The 15,793-nt window shown below is 39.0% G+C and overlaps 1 protein-coding gene across 1 annotated transcript in view; it reads right to left on the bottom strand.

Annotated features, from left to right (window-relative positions):
* Positions 1–15,793, bottom strand: part of LOC118235741 (rab effector Noc2-like) — a 50,348-nt gene that overhangs the window by 13,866 nt on the left and 20,689 nt on the right. Inside the window, exon 6 of the mRNA XM_035433478.1 lies at positions 9,185–9,356. Within this exon, the coding sequence (XP_035289369.1) occupies positions 9,185–9,356 (172 nt within the window). The remainder of the gene's footprint in view (positions 1–9,184; positions 9,357–15,793) is intronic.

Genomic DNA, 15,793 nt, shown 5'->3' with positions numbered 1-15,793 from the left:
GTACTTATGATGGCCACAGAAAAAAAGATTTTTAGTTGGTTTTGGACCCTTGGAGAAGAATGGTTTTTTGCTCTTTTTATTAGTGCTGGTTGGTTGCGTATTCAACATCTGAGTTTGTCTAGTTTGTTTCCTTTTGTTATTATTGCGGTCAAACTGGAAGGGGGTCTTTCAGTATACTGGTAATTTCAAAGTAATGTCGGAGTCCCTGACTAGTTCCGCCCTCAATTCTTCAATGCCCAAAAATGAATAACGACTCCATTATAGTGACTTGGAAAAATGTTCACATGCAAAAATTTAATAAAATCGGTGTTGTGCTTTTTTCTGGTTAAGGGGCCTAAAAGGGCTTTGGGGGGGGGACATCCCGTTATTAAAATTTCCATAAATTCTTAACCTCGGGGCTCACTGATGACAGTAAAGTTGCATTAAAAGTTATTAAAACATCAATAGTGAGGAGAAGGCAATAAGGGTTTCTAAACTAACACTTAATAAGTTCTTAAGCAAATGGTACACCCCAGGTGTGATATTTAGGAATACAGTAATTGGATGCCTGGGCAAATTCTAATTTTGCATAGGCTATGTAAAAGCGCATTCCCAAGAGAAGGGTGGGAGAAATGTGCTGAATGACCGAATAAATTACTTTTGAAAATTATTGCACTTCGTATTTCATTAACTACTTTTCCATTTTGTGTTTTGTCACGCACATTTTAGCGCTTTTCTCAGTGTTCCTGTAATATGCCTTGATACATTTTCCGTTAGCCTATATATAACAAAATAGCTATAATTATAGAGATACAAACTGATATAGATTTTGTTGTGCCCTTTATTTCAAGAAAACTGTTTTGCAATATATGGTGTCATGGTCAGGGTCGAGTGGGTGCCGGAGCCCATCCCAGCATGCATCGGGTGAGAGGCAGGAACACACCCCGAACAGGCCACCAATCTATTGCAGGGCACACACACCGTTCACCCACACATACCTGTGGGGAATGTAGAGTCTCCAATCAGCCTATGTGCATGTCTTAGTATTGTGGGAGGAATGCGGAGTACCTGAAGGAAACCCATGCGGACACAAGGAAAACCCATGCACAGTCCACACAGAAAGGCCCAGGCCCTAACCCTAACGATAAACCTAACCCAGGGCCTTCATAAACACACACACACACACACACACACATATATATATATATATATAGGTCATTTAGGTTGACACAAAGTTATATCACAGTTGTGATAAATTGTCTCATTCCAGTGACAGGGAAAATCAGTAATGAAAAGACAATATTGAAGTAATAAATCACTTCTACCCTGTCCTCCAAATTGCTTTGTGCAAGCTTCCAGTTTTTCTGGGTTTTAAAAATATTATTGTTGTTATTCTTACATATGATTGTTGACATTGCATTACCCTTAAAATATTTTAATTTTTGCTACTCAAATTCTTCTGAGAATGACATCCAGCTCAGTGAAACCATGAAATATCCATGAATCCATTAAACACGACTTTGCTCACAGATATAATGTTAAGAACAGATGCCTACAACATTTCCTTACATTTTCCTTACACAAATTTGGTGGATCTGTTCATTTGAATGCACTCCACTGCTATGAATTTATAATATATATTATTGTAAGAATAACATTTCCGGGAGGGATGCCATTACAAGTGGGCTGCATTGCACTGCATTCTGAAGTCAGAGAAGGAGTAAAACCAAAAAGAATTATGAAAAAAAAAAATCCACCTTCCCTTAGCAAGCCTAATCAATTTAAATAACAATGCACCAGGCGGTTTAAAGTAGCTGTTGAACTGTAACATGAATACCCTTGCACTCATTTATTATGAATAGACAGCATGCCCTCAGAATGCATTTATTGGAATGCCCTCATTCCAATAAATGATTTCAGTGGCCTTGTGGTTAGACAGCTGGTTCATTCCCCAGATGAGTCATAGAAAGGACTTGCAGAAAGGTCACCTGTTGAATTGATGTTTGTTACTGGGGTATCTTGTTGGTACCTGGGCCTTGATATTCATTTTTAGCTTGATGGAAAAAGTGTATATATATATATATATATATATATATATGTATTTTTTTTTTTTTTTTGTGAATAACAGCAAGTGCTTGGTTGGAGGAATCAAGAACACACTGTGCAGAACCATCTCACAAGATTTTTACATTCTTTTATAGTAAGGTAAACATATTAATCACTGAAAATTAGAACGCAACATGGGGGGGGGGGGATTGTAACTGCTTAAAAGGTTCATATGGTTGCCTATAATGTACGGACTTTTTAATCAGCCCCATTAATCAATTGTGGACAGAATTAATGGAATATACTGTACACTACCTGGAACGGGCACATCTAAAGGGTGGCAGCTGGTGGCAGCCCCAGACCCCCCAATAAGGTTGCAGTTCTTGGGTCTATATAATTTTCATATAGAGCCAGCCATGTTGGATGCTGCTGTTTTCTGAAGTTTGTTTTCTCAGTGTTCAAGAGGCTATATCGGTGGTGCACATACATACACAGACAATAAAAGGAAGGATCTGTAAAAGGAGGATGTACAGTATTTGTGTATGAGTGTAATAGACTCGTACATGATTAGGGCTTTTCCTGGATTAAAGGGAACCCCGCCTGTTAAGACTTAATATGTTGTAAATGCCCTCAACTATGGAAATACGTTGTAAAAACCACACAAAAGATATCAGTTTTTAAAAAAAAAATCTAAAATAATAAGTAAAAAAGAAAAATTGACTTATGGAGGTCACCATTATTTTAGACGTGCAATGCACTTTGGGTAAATTATGTAAAATGGTTGCACTGGAGGTTAACTCCGTTGTTTTATCCAGCAGTCGCGGTTATTAATAGTGAAAAATATCAATACAATGCCACATAATTTGTGTGTTATGTGATACACAGGATATCTGTGAATAGGATGGATTCAATACACATCTTAATGTATCAGCAGGTATTATAAATTGGGATGCAAAGGAGGTATTATCACCAGTTTAAGCACATATATACTTAATGTTACGTCAATTAAATTAATTGAAATTACATTTCAGTTTCACCGTAAATGATAGTTTGATCCATGTGGTTATATGACTTTTAACGGCTGCTGGGTAAGTTACTCTTTTAAAAAGTATCAATCAATGATCAATGATCTATATTATGTCAGTAAAAAAAATATACTGTAGAACTCACTGACTTATACCATCAATAATACACCTGTATAAGTCTAGGGTATTTGGTGGCAGTGTTTGCCATGTACTTGGCACTGCGATCATGATCGATCCCAAGGTGATCAGGGTGCAGAAGAGGTGCAGGGAGACACCAGAGCGAGGAGGACAGGACAAGAAGGAGAGAGCAAGGTGAAAGGCAAAGGTCAAAGGTCAAAAACAGAACTCAGGGAAACAAGCAAAATTCTCAGGGAGAAACATGGTGTTAAGGGGTGTGCTAAGGTAGTTCACATAGTCTGCACAAAGAAAAATGAAATGAGGCTTAAGGACAGGCAAAGCAAATGAAATGGGAAAAGAGTTGTGTGGACTGCAAGTAGAATTTGGGCATGGGCTGGAATACGAAGAGGGTTGTGTTTGGACAGCAAATTGCATTTGCAGTGAATGGGGGAGCAGGTGAGAGATCAAGTGAAACAGAAGATGAGACAATGATTTGTGGAGCGTGTGAAGAAGGGCATAGTGGAGAAGTGAGAAAATTCAAAGAAATAAACCAACGGTCGAAGTTACACGGTGGAAGCAAATGAGCAGTCAAACATCGCAAAAAGAATAAATAAATCGTAAAAAAATGCACAAATTGGATATTTTCCAAATTGGAAAGGCCATTCGTGTAGTTAAAACAGAATACAGCAGGGTTTTATTTAATCAAAGATTTTGGACAGAGGTGGCAAAAACTCTACAATGGCCCTACACGCGCCCCTGTGCATTAAGTAGAAGCATTAAACTACTACGTCAAATGTGGCTCAGCAAAGGGAACATAATGACCATAGTCCATTCAATGGAACAAAACACACAGAGTAAGACTCATTTTGAAGAGAAGAACAGCAAAGAAATAAAAAGCAAAAAAGCTAAATTATATCAAAACAATATGGGGAGGATTGGATTACAGAACTACCAATAAAAGTTTCAAAACATTTCTGTTTGAAAATCCCCAAACAAGAGCAAAAGGCCAATGCTAGATATGTGTGAGCATATCATATGATAGCCAGATGAACTTTGATTCTGTTGGGTTCATTTGTAGCTCTAATGCCTGTAAAATCCAGTTAGAGCCAATGAAGACAAGTTTTACGTTAAGAAGGGGGGGGGGGGGGGTGTGCAGACCAAAGAGAATAATATTAATATAGTAACTGATGAAACTGAAGAAGAATTATTAATTTGTGAGGAATGTATAAAATGCATTTTGTCTAATGAGGCAACAATTGGAGAATTATATATTTCTGCTCCTGATGACACCTATTTCAAAATACCTTCTGGGTCCTGGACAAAATTGCATAATATGAGAAATGGGCGATATTTTGAAAAGTATTCATGGCAGTCAATATTTGCGAGTAAGCGGAATAAATCAAATCCATATTGCACCATTGCCTTTAAGAGCCGTTCATTTTGCACAGCCAAGATAAGGAGGAAAAGAAGACCATGTCTAACAATAAAAAGGCTATTGTTCCCGAAAGTCACGTGGGATGCTGAGTGACTGTAACCGCAAATGATGCAGAGGAGCCAATATTTTCCGTGTGTTACACAGGGCAGATATTACATCCTGGCAACACGCTGAAAGCAAGGCCTTCCGGGGCTCCTGAGAGGCTACTAATATCTGCAGCTATGGAAAACAGTTCGGCCAATAAACTGTATAATGACCGGCTAGGCACTTCTGATCTGAAATCCTTGGCTGCAGAAAATAGGTCTGGTATAGGGATAGATACCGCAGTCTTCCGGAAAATCAAATCGGTGCGACTTCTTCAAAGGTTTCTTGGATATTGATGAAATGAAGGCACACAGACTTTTGAAAGAAAGATTAGAACATGAAGATTTGAATAACTGACACTTAAAAATGATTTGTCCACCTCATTCAGCTATCACCACTTAAATGAATCTGTTTTACAGAGGAAGGTATATGTTTATGGCATGAGATGTCCCAGAGCACTCCAGTATTTTGGGATGCAGCTAGTGGTCAAAAATCAATTAAAAAAAAACACATGCACAAGATGTCAAAAAACAGCTGTTTAGAGAAAGTATAGGGGTATGCTTCATGTTTCTCGTGCCTGTGAAGATGGGGTATCGCTGCTGCGAACACCTGTTTTTCCATCTGAGGTGATTGACATTCCCGTTGTAGGAGAATGGAAGCAGAGATACAGCCTAACGTCTATAATATGCCATGCAGGAAGATCCTCTTTAATTGGCCATTACTGGTCTGTTCTTATCACAGACAAAGCAAAAATATTTGCCAATGATAAATACATACACTTAGCTAATAGTGCCGAGGACCACACTGCAGTCACATTTTTTTGTGGGAAAAGTAGGGAGTGCAATGGCCAATATAAAGGCATATGTCAAAATATCACTTCAATCACAAAACGACATTATCCCACTTCGAGTCCCGATAGCCATAGGAAAAATGAAACTATTCATATCCTACAGTTTCTTACAGACAACAGTGCTGTAATGGAACGTCTTGGAAGATTAATTTTGGCTCATCAGTGAACAAATTGCCAACAGTTGAAATGTACCATATCCAAAATGAATAAAATCAATTTGTGTCAGTCTTCATCAGGTGCATTTGAGAACCCAATGCATTGCATGAAGGCAACCTTGAGTTGAAAAATGTGCATGAAATGCATTTGCCAAAAACTATGCTTGTGCTCGCAAAATGGTCTGAAAATGAAATTGGCGAAAGATTGACGATGCCGTTTATAACCAAAAATTATATGAACTTAGAAGTATTATGTATTCTGCAAGCCGAAAGCCCTTTGTAAATTGGTGAAAATTGAATGAAATGGAAAGATATCTTTTTTTTAAAAAAAAAAAAGATAAATTCAGACTTTTTTTTTTTCTTGCAGCATATGATGTCATGAATCATGTGAAAAGCTACATGATATAAAAATTTGCCAGATAAGTCACGCATGCACTGACCAATGTTACAATTAAATTCCTTTTAAGATTCATGAATTTCCACAAAATCCAGGTAGGGATATGCCTAATAATATATCACCAGATCTAGATTTAATTAAAAGTGGAAGATGGTTAAATGACCAAATAATCGACCCTCATATCATTGAGACAATATGTCCAGGGGAGGCAACAGAGCAGTATATATGTTATGCAACTGGGATTTAATTGAATTAAATTTGCATATGTACTGCATGTTCAAATCCCAGCCACATTTTCTATGATGCGTATTTGATATAAGTGGCACCATATCTGAAGAGTGGAGGGTCCAAGGTTTTCAAAACACCCCCATATCATTGAGACAGTATGTCCAGGGGAGGCAGTAGAGCCTGATATATATGATCCATTGACCTACACTAGCAGTAGATAGGAATACACTTTTTTGTTGAACCACACCATTTTCTATCACGTTTATTGGATACCCTTGACATCATATCAATGTAGTGAACGGTTGCACGCAGTAAACTTTGAGATGCGCGTTTCTCGCAGGCAGATTTTTTATTTTGAACGATTTCCGAAGAATCTGCCGTCTTACTGTCGCTCGCGGTCGCTCATTTCACGGCAATATTAATTCAGCTTGAAAACGCGAGACGCGCTACCTGTTTTGATTTTATGAAGCCTATTCTGAAAAAGGCACAAGATGCGTCGTTTTGCTGTTGCTAGGCAACCACACTCTGCTCCTGTCAATCATTTGCATCTTGTATTTAAGCGAATTAGCCAACTGATTTCACAAAATAACTTGCCATCTACATCCACACCGCACTAATTTGTTTCCATGCCTTGGACCGCTTATTTGTGTCATGGTAACTACGATTTGTGAAATCGTACAACTTCAAGTGGCAAGAAACTGTAACGAACAATTTCTCTTTAGTTTTCTTTATTTACAGCGGAAGCGAACGGCAGAATCAAGGCCCGCCTCTATTTTCATGCGATTGGACCGCAGAGAAAAGATTGACGTCGGCTGCTTTTTTCTTCAAAATAGGATCATTTTCAGCTCCACGCATACCTAAAGGCAGCAAGGCGCCCAGGGTGGATGGACACGAGACGCCTATATAAATATAAATGAACCATGTTTAAAAAGTTATCTGTCCTTGAAGTGTGGTTTTCGGACTGTACATTAGTGGTAAAAATGCCAGGGGAACAAAAAAACACGATATCCCTGTCTGTATAACAGCTGTTACTGTTATAACAAACATGCTGTTATATGTTTAGAGAATGCCATCTGAAGAGAAAACGAGAGGGTTGGTATCCAGTGAGGTCATTGAAGGGGCTTCAGATTTGGAGATTAGGGACACCAGATAGCATTAGATGGTATTTCATTTTTATTAAAAAAATTAATTTTACTAATAAACATGTTGCCAGATATGCAGTAGCATACTGATACTGCAAGCATTGTTTCTCCTGATTAATTTTCCTGTTGAACTCTACTGCATATCTGGCAGCAGCACAGTGGTTTGAGGCTCATTTGATACCTTGGACCCTTGATGACTAAGTAATTTAGCCAACAAATGTGTTCCATACTGTATCAGCATAATTTACAGCTGAATCTAATCCCACCCCCCAAATTCCCATAGAGATCCATTCAAATGCAAAGAGTTGTTGTATCGCTTGTAGGACAACCTGACAATAAGATATCCAGACTCTGATGATGTTGATAGGTCACAGACATCAGGACGTCATGGCATGCAAAGGATATGCAACCAAAATACAAAACATGACTCCTTTATTTGACATCACGTCAATTTGTCTAAAACACTGAAATGGGGGACTGCGTACAGAAAGTGCTGTAATTACTACATGGTGAAACCAAAATGTATAACAATACCCTTTAATAAAAGCTCAGAGTCTGCGTTTTGACCACGTGTGGATTACAAACAGAGAAAATAAAACATTAAATCAGAAAAATGCAGGTGGTTTTAATGTTGTGGCTGATCGGTGTATATCACAGTGGGGGAAATAAAAGGGGGGACTAACAAAATATACCCAAGCAATTTTTTTCTTAGTAACAGCGGTTTACTAGGGATTAACAACATCATTCCTTTTTTTTTTTTTTTTTAACAGAAACTAGGTGTTGGCTCTTTTGCCTGAAGCTCTCCTGGCAATGAGAGCTGAGCCAGAACCCACTAACTTTTTCACTCTAAACTCATGACAGGTGCCCCAGTGAAGATATCGGGTGTTGATATGTGGTGACGAACTGAGTTGCAGATGCTTTAACAAATTATACTGAAGCTGTTTTTGGTCTTTCCGCAGGTTATCGGACCCAAGAAGACTGAGAAGCAGACGACCTCGAGCAACTAAAAAACATATAACACTGCTCCTCCAGCCAAGGTCAGCTGTACGGTGTATGTTAAGAATCAAACCAAAGGCCCTTTGAAACACGGTGCTTGTGACCTTTCAAAATCCTGTTTTTGACTAATGTACTGTGTTCACAGACCTTGTATTTTTATACTGACAGTGCTGAAGAAGAACACCTTTATAACAACAGTGACAGTGAAACGGACAGTGACAGTGACAGTAACCACTTGTGGGTTTGCACTGACACTGGGAATTGAAGAACCTGAGCTCATTGGTGCAAAATATAGGGGATTCCCCATTCAACCTGGAATGGCAATACACAGCTATTAAGCATATGGAAGTGAAATGTACCAGTTTATTACTGAGGGTAATACTTACATTTTAGTGCTGATATAAAAAAAATGCTTCTGACTCAAAAGGAGTAGCAATGAATATTCCATCCTCAGCTGCTCTGACAAAAGTTATTTTCCCCAGGGACTTCAATTAAGATAACGACCTGGTGTACATGATATTTTGAACATAAGTATGAGGCATTTTTAAGGGCTTCTATTCCTATTCCTTTCAATAAAAAAGAAGAAAAATTAAAAATGTCAAAATGATTTTGCCAAATCATGCAAATCTACAAAGAATTCAAAATGGCTAATTTCATTACAGAAAACATTCATCACCATAAAGATATAAAGTGCAGGTGCAACATAAGCACAGGCTGCTGTTCAACTGACCTTTGCTACGTGCCCAGCTGTAGGTGCGACCTGTTGCCACGCTCATGCCAGTATGAAGCGCTCCTCTTTCTGTCACCCACAGGCTCGGCTCAAGACCTCGCTCCCCCTCTTTCCTGGGGCACACATACTTTGGAATGGCCTTATAAAACCATGCTCCTGAACGCTTCCACACCTGGAGAAAAAAAAAACAGAATAAAAATTAATGCATCAAATAAAACCCCAATGCCCCAAGTGCAGTCACAGAGACACTATTGTAGGAAACGCCATCTTTCAGATGAGACATTAAACCAAGGTCCTGACTCACTTTGCCCATTAAAGACTCCATGACACAAATCGCAAAGAGTAAGTTCCCCAGTGACCTGGCTAAATTCCCAATCTGGCGCTTTCAACCTGCCACCTAATTATCAACTGATTTAATTGGCTTAAAAATTGTTCTCTCCCTCTCCGCCGTAACCAATGTGTGGTGAACGTTTTGGCGCAAAATGGCTGCCTTTCCTCACCCAGGTGGGTGCCACACATTGATGGTGGGTGAGCTGAGATTCCCCTAATCACTGTAAAGCACTTTGAGCACATGGAAAAGTGCTTTAAATATGCAATAATTTATTTGTTCATTCACACCTCCAACCCCAGAATTCAGCCAAAGGCTAATTCGACGTACGCCGAGACCACTCCCTCCCAGGTTTCGGCACCAAAAACATGCCAATTTGACAATCCTGGGAGGGTGATGCAGCAGTTCTGGGAAACATCATTGGTTGCCGCATGGAGAGGGAGAGAGCGCATCCACACAAACACGAAATGAAATAAATGAATGAATATCTTCACCCTTCCCCCTCACAGGTTCTGGGTGAAAACAATGAACTAAAACAATGAGCTAAAATAACAAAAACAAAATAAAGTTAAAAAAGAGCGACCGCTTTTCAGGGTTTTGCACGTAGCTGACCAACTTTTCAGTTGACATGTTTTTTTTTTTTTGTCTTGTAGTGCTTGGACAAATGAAACAAAACTCAAAACTTGCACTGTCTGTGCGTGCTCCTGGTCTCGGTTGTGAAGAGCAACACACCTTTAAGGACCCGGGCTGATTATTTAACGCAACCCCAGGTATAGTCTGAAGAAATGCGTCTTCAGGCTATGGTGGAAGATGGGTACTGAGGGAGTGGTTTGAAGAGGGACAGGGAGTTTGTTCCACCACTGAAAAATGTATGTGTGTATTTCAGTGAAATTTACTTTTAGAAACGATTATTCATAGAACTTTGTGGTCAGACTGTGAACTTAACGATAGTCCGTTTAGTCTATAGGCTAATGTCATCCATGTTAGTTCAATTAGGATAGAGGAGAGAATCGGAAAAAATACAATGCATCAAAAATGTAACACGGACAACTATTTGTACACTGCTGCTACAGCGTGGATCCGTTATTGCTGTTGTTGACTTCTACTTGCGACATTCAGATAAGCGTAGAGTTTTAAAAAATTTGTTTCAGCTGTTTGTTCGTTAGAGAACATAGTTGTGTGTAGTCACTCGGTAACTGATTTAAGTTGCAGTCTATTGTTTTGCTAATTTCAAGTAGTTTCAACTGAAGGTATTTAAGTGCTGCTAGCCACTCATGTTTCAGTGTGCATCTGTTAGTGTAGTTATCGACTTCCCATCCCATCTACAGTCCTCCAGTCTATATCAGGCAAGATCCTTATCTGTCCTCTATCATTAATGCCCCCCTTGCCTCTGGCTATGTTCCCTCTGACTTTAAGATGGCTCGTATTACCCCAATCCATAAGAAACCTACCCTGGACCCCTCTGATGTGAAGAACTATCGACCTGTATCACTTCTGCCTTTTCTGTCCAAAACCCTTGAACAAGCAGTGCTTAAACAACTATCCTCTTTTCTCCAGACAACCTGCTTGACCCTCGCCAGTCTGGCTTCCGATTTGGGCACTCAACAGTGACAAAGGCACTCGCCACTGCAAGAGTGGCATCCCTCTGTCCTGGTCCTCCTAGACCTGTCTGCAGCATTCGACATAGTCAACCACAAACTACTCATTTCCACTTTGTCTGAGATGGGCATTTCTGGGACTACCCTCTCTTGGTTTGCTTTCTAACGCTTCCCCAAAATCAATGGGGTCATTATAAAAAATGTAATTGCATTGAAGACATTATTACACATTTTATTACAAGAAAAACTCACAGTGAAATGTTTTAGATGTTATTCAGTTAATACTTATTCATACTTTTGTATATTTAAAAACCTAGTTTTAACGAGGTTATCACATGTAGATCTTCACCAAGATCTTGTTTAGTGTGGTATAAAGTATTTTGGTTTTACAAATAGGCATTTTTTTTTAATTACGGTGAAAAGGAAATCAGAGTTCCCAACCTGCCGCCAGTGTGCGATGGCGCCTATCCCTTGAGAGTACAGAAGAGATTAAGTGACCAATTTTTAAAATTGTATAAAATGGCGCGTCACCCGAAAATGCAATGCGGCGTGACTGCCGACTACAATTCCTCAACGCAGAATGACGGAAGCAGTCGTTCTGAGGAAAATTAAGTAAAGTAAATATCGAGAAGAACAAGTGTATCAAAGCAGGATGGAAAAATAAATCTGCACAGACGGTTCATCACGTCAAACCTTGATCTTGTGCACCGCTCACCTAAGGACAGTCTGGCCTGTGTGGGAGTGCATGAAAGAAATTGTAAAAGGACACTGAATCGAGAATCAATACTGGGGGGTTCTGTATTGAAACCATTGTGTCAACTTTCAAACTGAAATGACTGACGCTTCTTTCACCGTGTATAAAAGCTGAGAATTCAAGGACAGCGGTTTCAAAAAAACATGTTTTTTATGTTGTTGAACACAGCTCATAACTGCTGAGACATTGACGTCTGAAAAACATCCTGGCATAATGGCAGTTGCTCAGCACTTCAAGGTTGTGGGAAAGAATGCTTTTGTTTGCTTGTTAATTCATTTATGGCTGGGAGCCATCTTCTGTATTTCAGTCACTTGAATGATCCTCTTTGGACTATCATCTTTCATTGTTGATCATGATTGTAGTGATGTTGCATCACTACAATCTGACACATTTTTGTCAAAAACATTTTTTTTTTTTTAAGTTTTGAAATAAAGCAACTTTAGGGTTTTTGAAATGGTTATCCATGGTCTGCTAAAATAAATTAAAAATTTAAATCAAATTTCAATTCATCTGGTGTCCTAGAATGTGAAATGGTAAGAAATAGTATGAACATCAGTCATGAAGCAGAGCTGTATACAGTGAATATGAACAGACAGTGAAGGCAACAACTCAATAGAGAAACTGTATGGCTATTTCAGACAGAGAATTACAAGGTCATTTTGTTTGCCATTCATGGCAATATTCAATGCCATAGGCTGTGTGACTGTACAACCGCTCATCCATGGTCCATTCTCCTGGCACGAGACTCATCAGTTGGGACGCCAGTCTATGTAGGGTATATGACAAAAAAAATTCAACTCACATTATCCATCTAAAACCCAGAGGGGTCACTGTAGGGACTGGATTGTCACAATCACCAAATTAGCTTATTTAGTCAATTGAAGGATGGCTTTCTGTCAAAACTTGCCCAACCAGCTCATTAGTGTCCCATTGCACTGCTAAGGTGTGCTCAGCTATCAATCACCTGGGCTGACAACAGATAGAAAGCTGGAAAATACCCCAGGTCCACAGTTCTATGTATAGAATGGCATTCCTTTCTATGGTTTCATATTTCATTTTCATGCCTGCAGTGTTCCCAATACATATAAAGGAGAACTGGCACAAAACAAGCCTATATAGCTTCACTCAAAAGGTAGACATTCAAAGTATGTAAGTAAGCGCAGGATTTTTGCACTCTCACAATGAAAACTATGCATACAAGCAGTGATACAATATAATGCAATAAACTATGCAGGGGCTACAATTGAAATTGGATCAAATGAATTTCCGATTCACCTGAGGTGTTCCTTGAACTCGATGAAATGGCTTTAGACCTGTGGTCCTTTTCTCGGTCACAGACAAACTTGTTAATCTGATGAAAACTATAGAACCATTACCCAGGTGGATACACATAAACACATACAGCAATATCTTCTCTTCTGTAATGACAACTTAACAACCCTGCAAATTTCATCACTAGCTTAAATGGTAAATTGCATTTTTGATAAGTATATGATTCAAATTTCATGAATAATTATATTTAACTATTTTGTTCCCTTAACATGACTCCAAACTAATAACTCATTAATTATAATTGCCGCATTGTGCTTCCACATCAGAATCTTGAGATTTGTGAGATTGTGGGATAATTTTGCTTGGTATTCTGTATATGTACTGAATGAACTCCTACTGGACCCTGGCAGGATAGGAACCGGCAAGCGAGAAAAGAAATCAAACAAAGTACGTTGAATCCATAAATGAAAACAGTCTCATTGCAAAAATTGGACCAGTGCAGAAGATACCATAAACTACAAATGATCGTGATGTTCCTATACCATATGGAAACCAGATTGTGTGGAATGCATGCTAATTTTACATTTTTACTAAGTGCAATATTAAAAGTTCTGACACATGCATTTCTTTTGTGACCAAATGTGGTAAAGGGAAGGATCTTTTTTCTTTGTTGTTAAACCATAATATCAGAGTTACAAAATGATCACTTGGTGGGATATGACCAATTTGTTTTTGGAGATATGGCTTGTCAAAGTATGTGTGTCTGAGAGAAGTGTGTTTTTGAAAAATCGGCCTTCAAAGTCTAGTGGGAGATTGCAACAGTTTCTCACCTAGAGGACACTTTGGTGTTAAAACTGGCCCATCAGTCAATGGTGAAGAGGGTCTGAATGACTGGGGGCAGAACAAAATTATGGCTGGGGTGTCAGCTAGGTGCAAAATGATGTGAGAGCTTTGGTTGCGAGGCTTAATGCAGAAAGTCAAAGGGCTTTTTCTAGCAACACTTACGAAAAAAAACCTATTCATAAAATTGTAAAAAAGGTGCATAAACAATGAAATAGTGAATACCCTCATCACTCTCCACATTAAACAGCCTACAGTATAAATATAGTATAAAGGCAGCAGTTATTAGTATAAATATAACAGAAGTAAAATATTATGTAAAGACCATTGTTTAAGCATCAGATCCCCTCAAACACATCTTAACAGAATGGATGTCTGCAATTTGTTTCACCAGCCCCCTAGCATAGCCTTATTTTTCAAGAAAGGGAATTCAAATTGAAAAGTCATCACCTCAGTCATTACTGCAGAGGAACTAGCGTCTACTGGTATTAATATCAGAAAGAGAATGGTGATGCTATCAGTGGGGAACGAAAGAGGGGTCCATAGGGGAATCAAAGTGTCATTTCAAGGGCAATAAGAGGGGAAGAGAAACAGAAGCGCATCTTTCTTTCTGTCGCTTCCAATAGCACAGCACTTCATTATTGTCTGTGCCAGGTCGAAGGGCCGAAGTCTCTCTCGTTTAACAATCGGAAAATACACTGTTCCCCTCACAGCACCCCAGAAGCCCCCAGCAAACACGGGCGTGTGTGCACGTGCACATACACGCTCACACACACATGCATACACACACTACACACACCACTATTGGATGGTAAGTTCAGTTCTACAGTAGAGGGTTGATGTCGCCAACATAAAGCTGTGTAAAGCAGTAAAACAGCTCTCACATTAAGTTTTTCTAAGCCTTCTCTTGTTATTTAAATGATTATATAGAGTTCTGCCAGAGCTGGTTCATCTTGTAAGTGTACCCATATCCATGTTTCTTGAAAACAACAAGCACAGAAAAACTGTGTAAGTAAATCAAAATGGAAAATGCAATTCTTGTTTGAAATTGAGGTTGAAGCTTTATTTGTTTGAAAACTGCCACAGTATTGGGTAAGTAGGGTCCAATGAAAGAGGCTGTACAGGATGCTGTACAAGTGCACATTATTGAATGTCATTTATATGCTATGGTTGCTACAGGAATAAATGGAATGTGGTAGAAGAGTAAAAATTCACCATTCAAAAAAAATGTCATAAATCAACTTGGTTTCAGTCACAAACTAACATGTAATGACTGATGGAAAATATTCTGTTCTGTTCTGTTGAGTTCCATTAGCATCTGATTGCTAATGATAAGAACTACCACTATGACTGAAATCTCTTCCTTTGGACACGCATCTTCTCGTGGAATGAAGATGAGAGCGGTGACAGTCAAAAAAAATTGTGTCCCTCCCAATTAAGCTTCCGCTTTCTAAGGTCAATGGTAATCTTTATTATCCCCGAGGGGCAATTTGTTGCACAGCCAGCAGTAAATAATCACAGCCATCATCAACAATCAACACACAAACAATTCACACAAAAAACATCATATTATTCAAAAGGCCAATAACAGCAGGAACAAATGAGTACTTAAATCTATTGGTCCTGCATCTTGGCAGATTATATCTGCGACCAACACACAACGCACAACTGCTGCTGCTTGTCGCCATCAGAACAGCGCCATTCTCCCTCTCTCTCTCTCTTCACACCAGTTAAAGAAGTCACTGCCACAGTAAAGCCAATATTCCCTTTCAATGGACATTAGTTTCTAAAGATATCAAAGGGACAACTTTACACAA

Source organism: Anguilla anguilla, chromosome 9 (genome assembly GCF_013347855.1).
Source record: "Anguilla anguilla isolate fAngAng1 chromosome 9, fAngAng1.pri, whole genome shotgun sequence".
NCBI classification, from domain to species: domain Eukaryota; kingdom Metazoa; phylum Chordata; class Actinopteri; order Anguilliformes; family Anguillidae; genus Anguilla; species Anguilla anguilla.
Note: the sequence above shows the minus strand (reverse complement) of the source record. Positions and strands in the feature narration are given on the sequence as shown.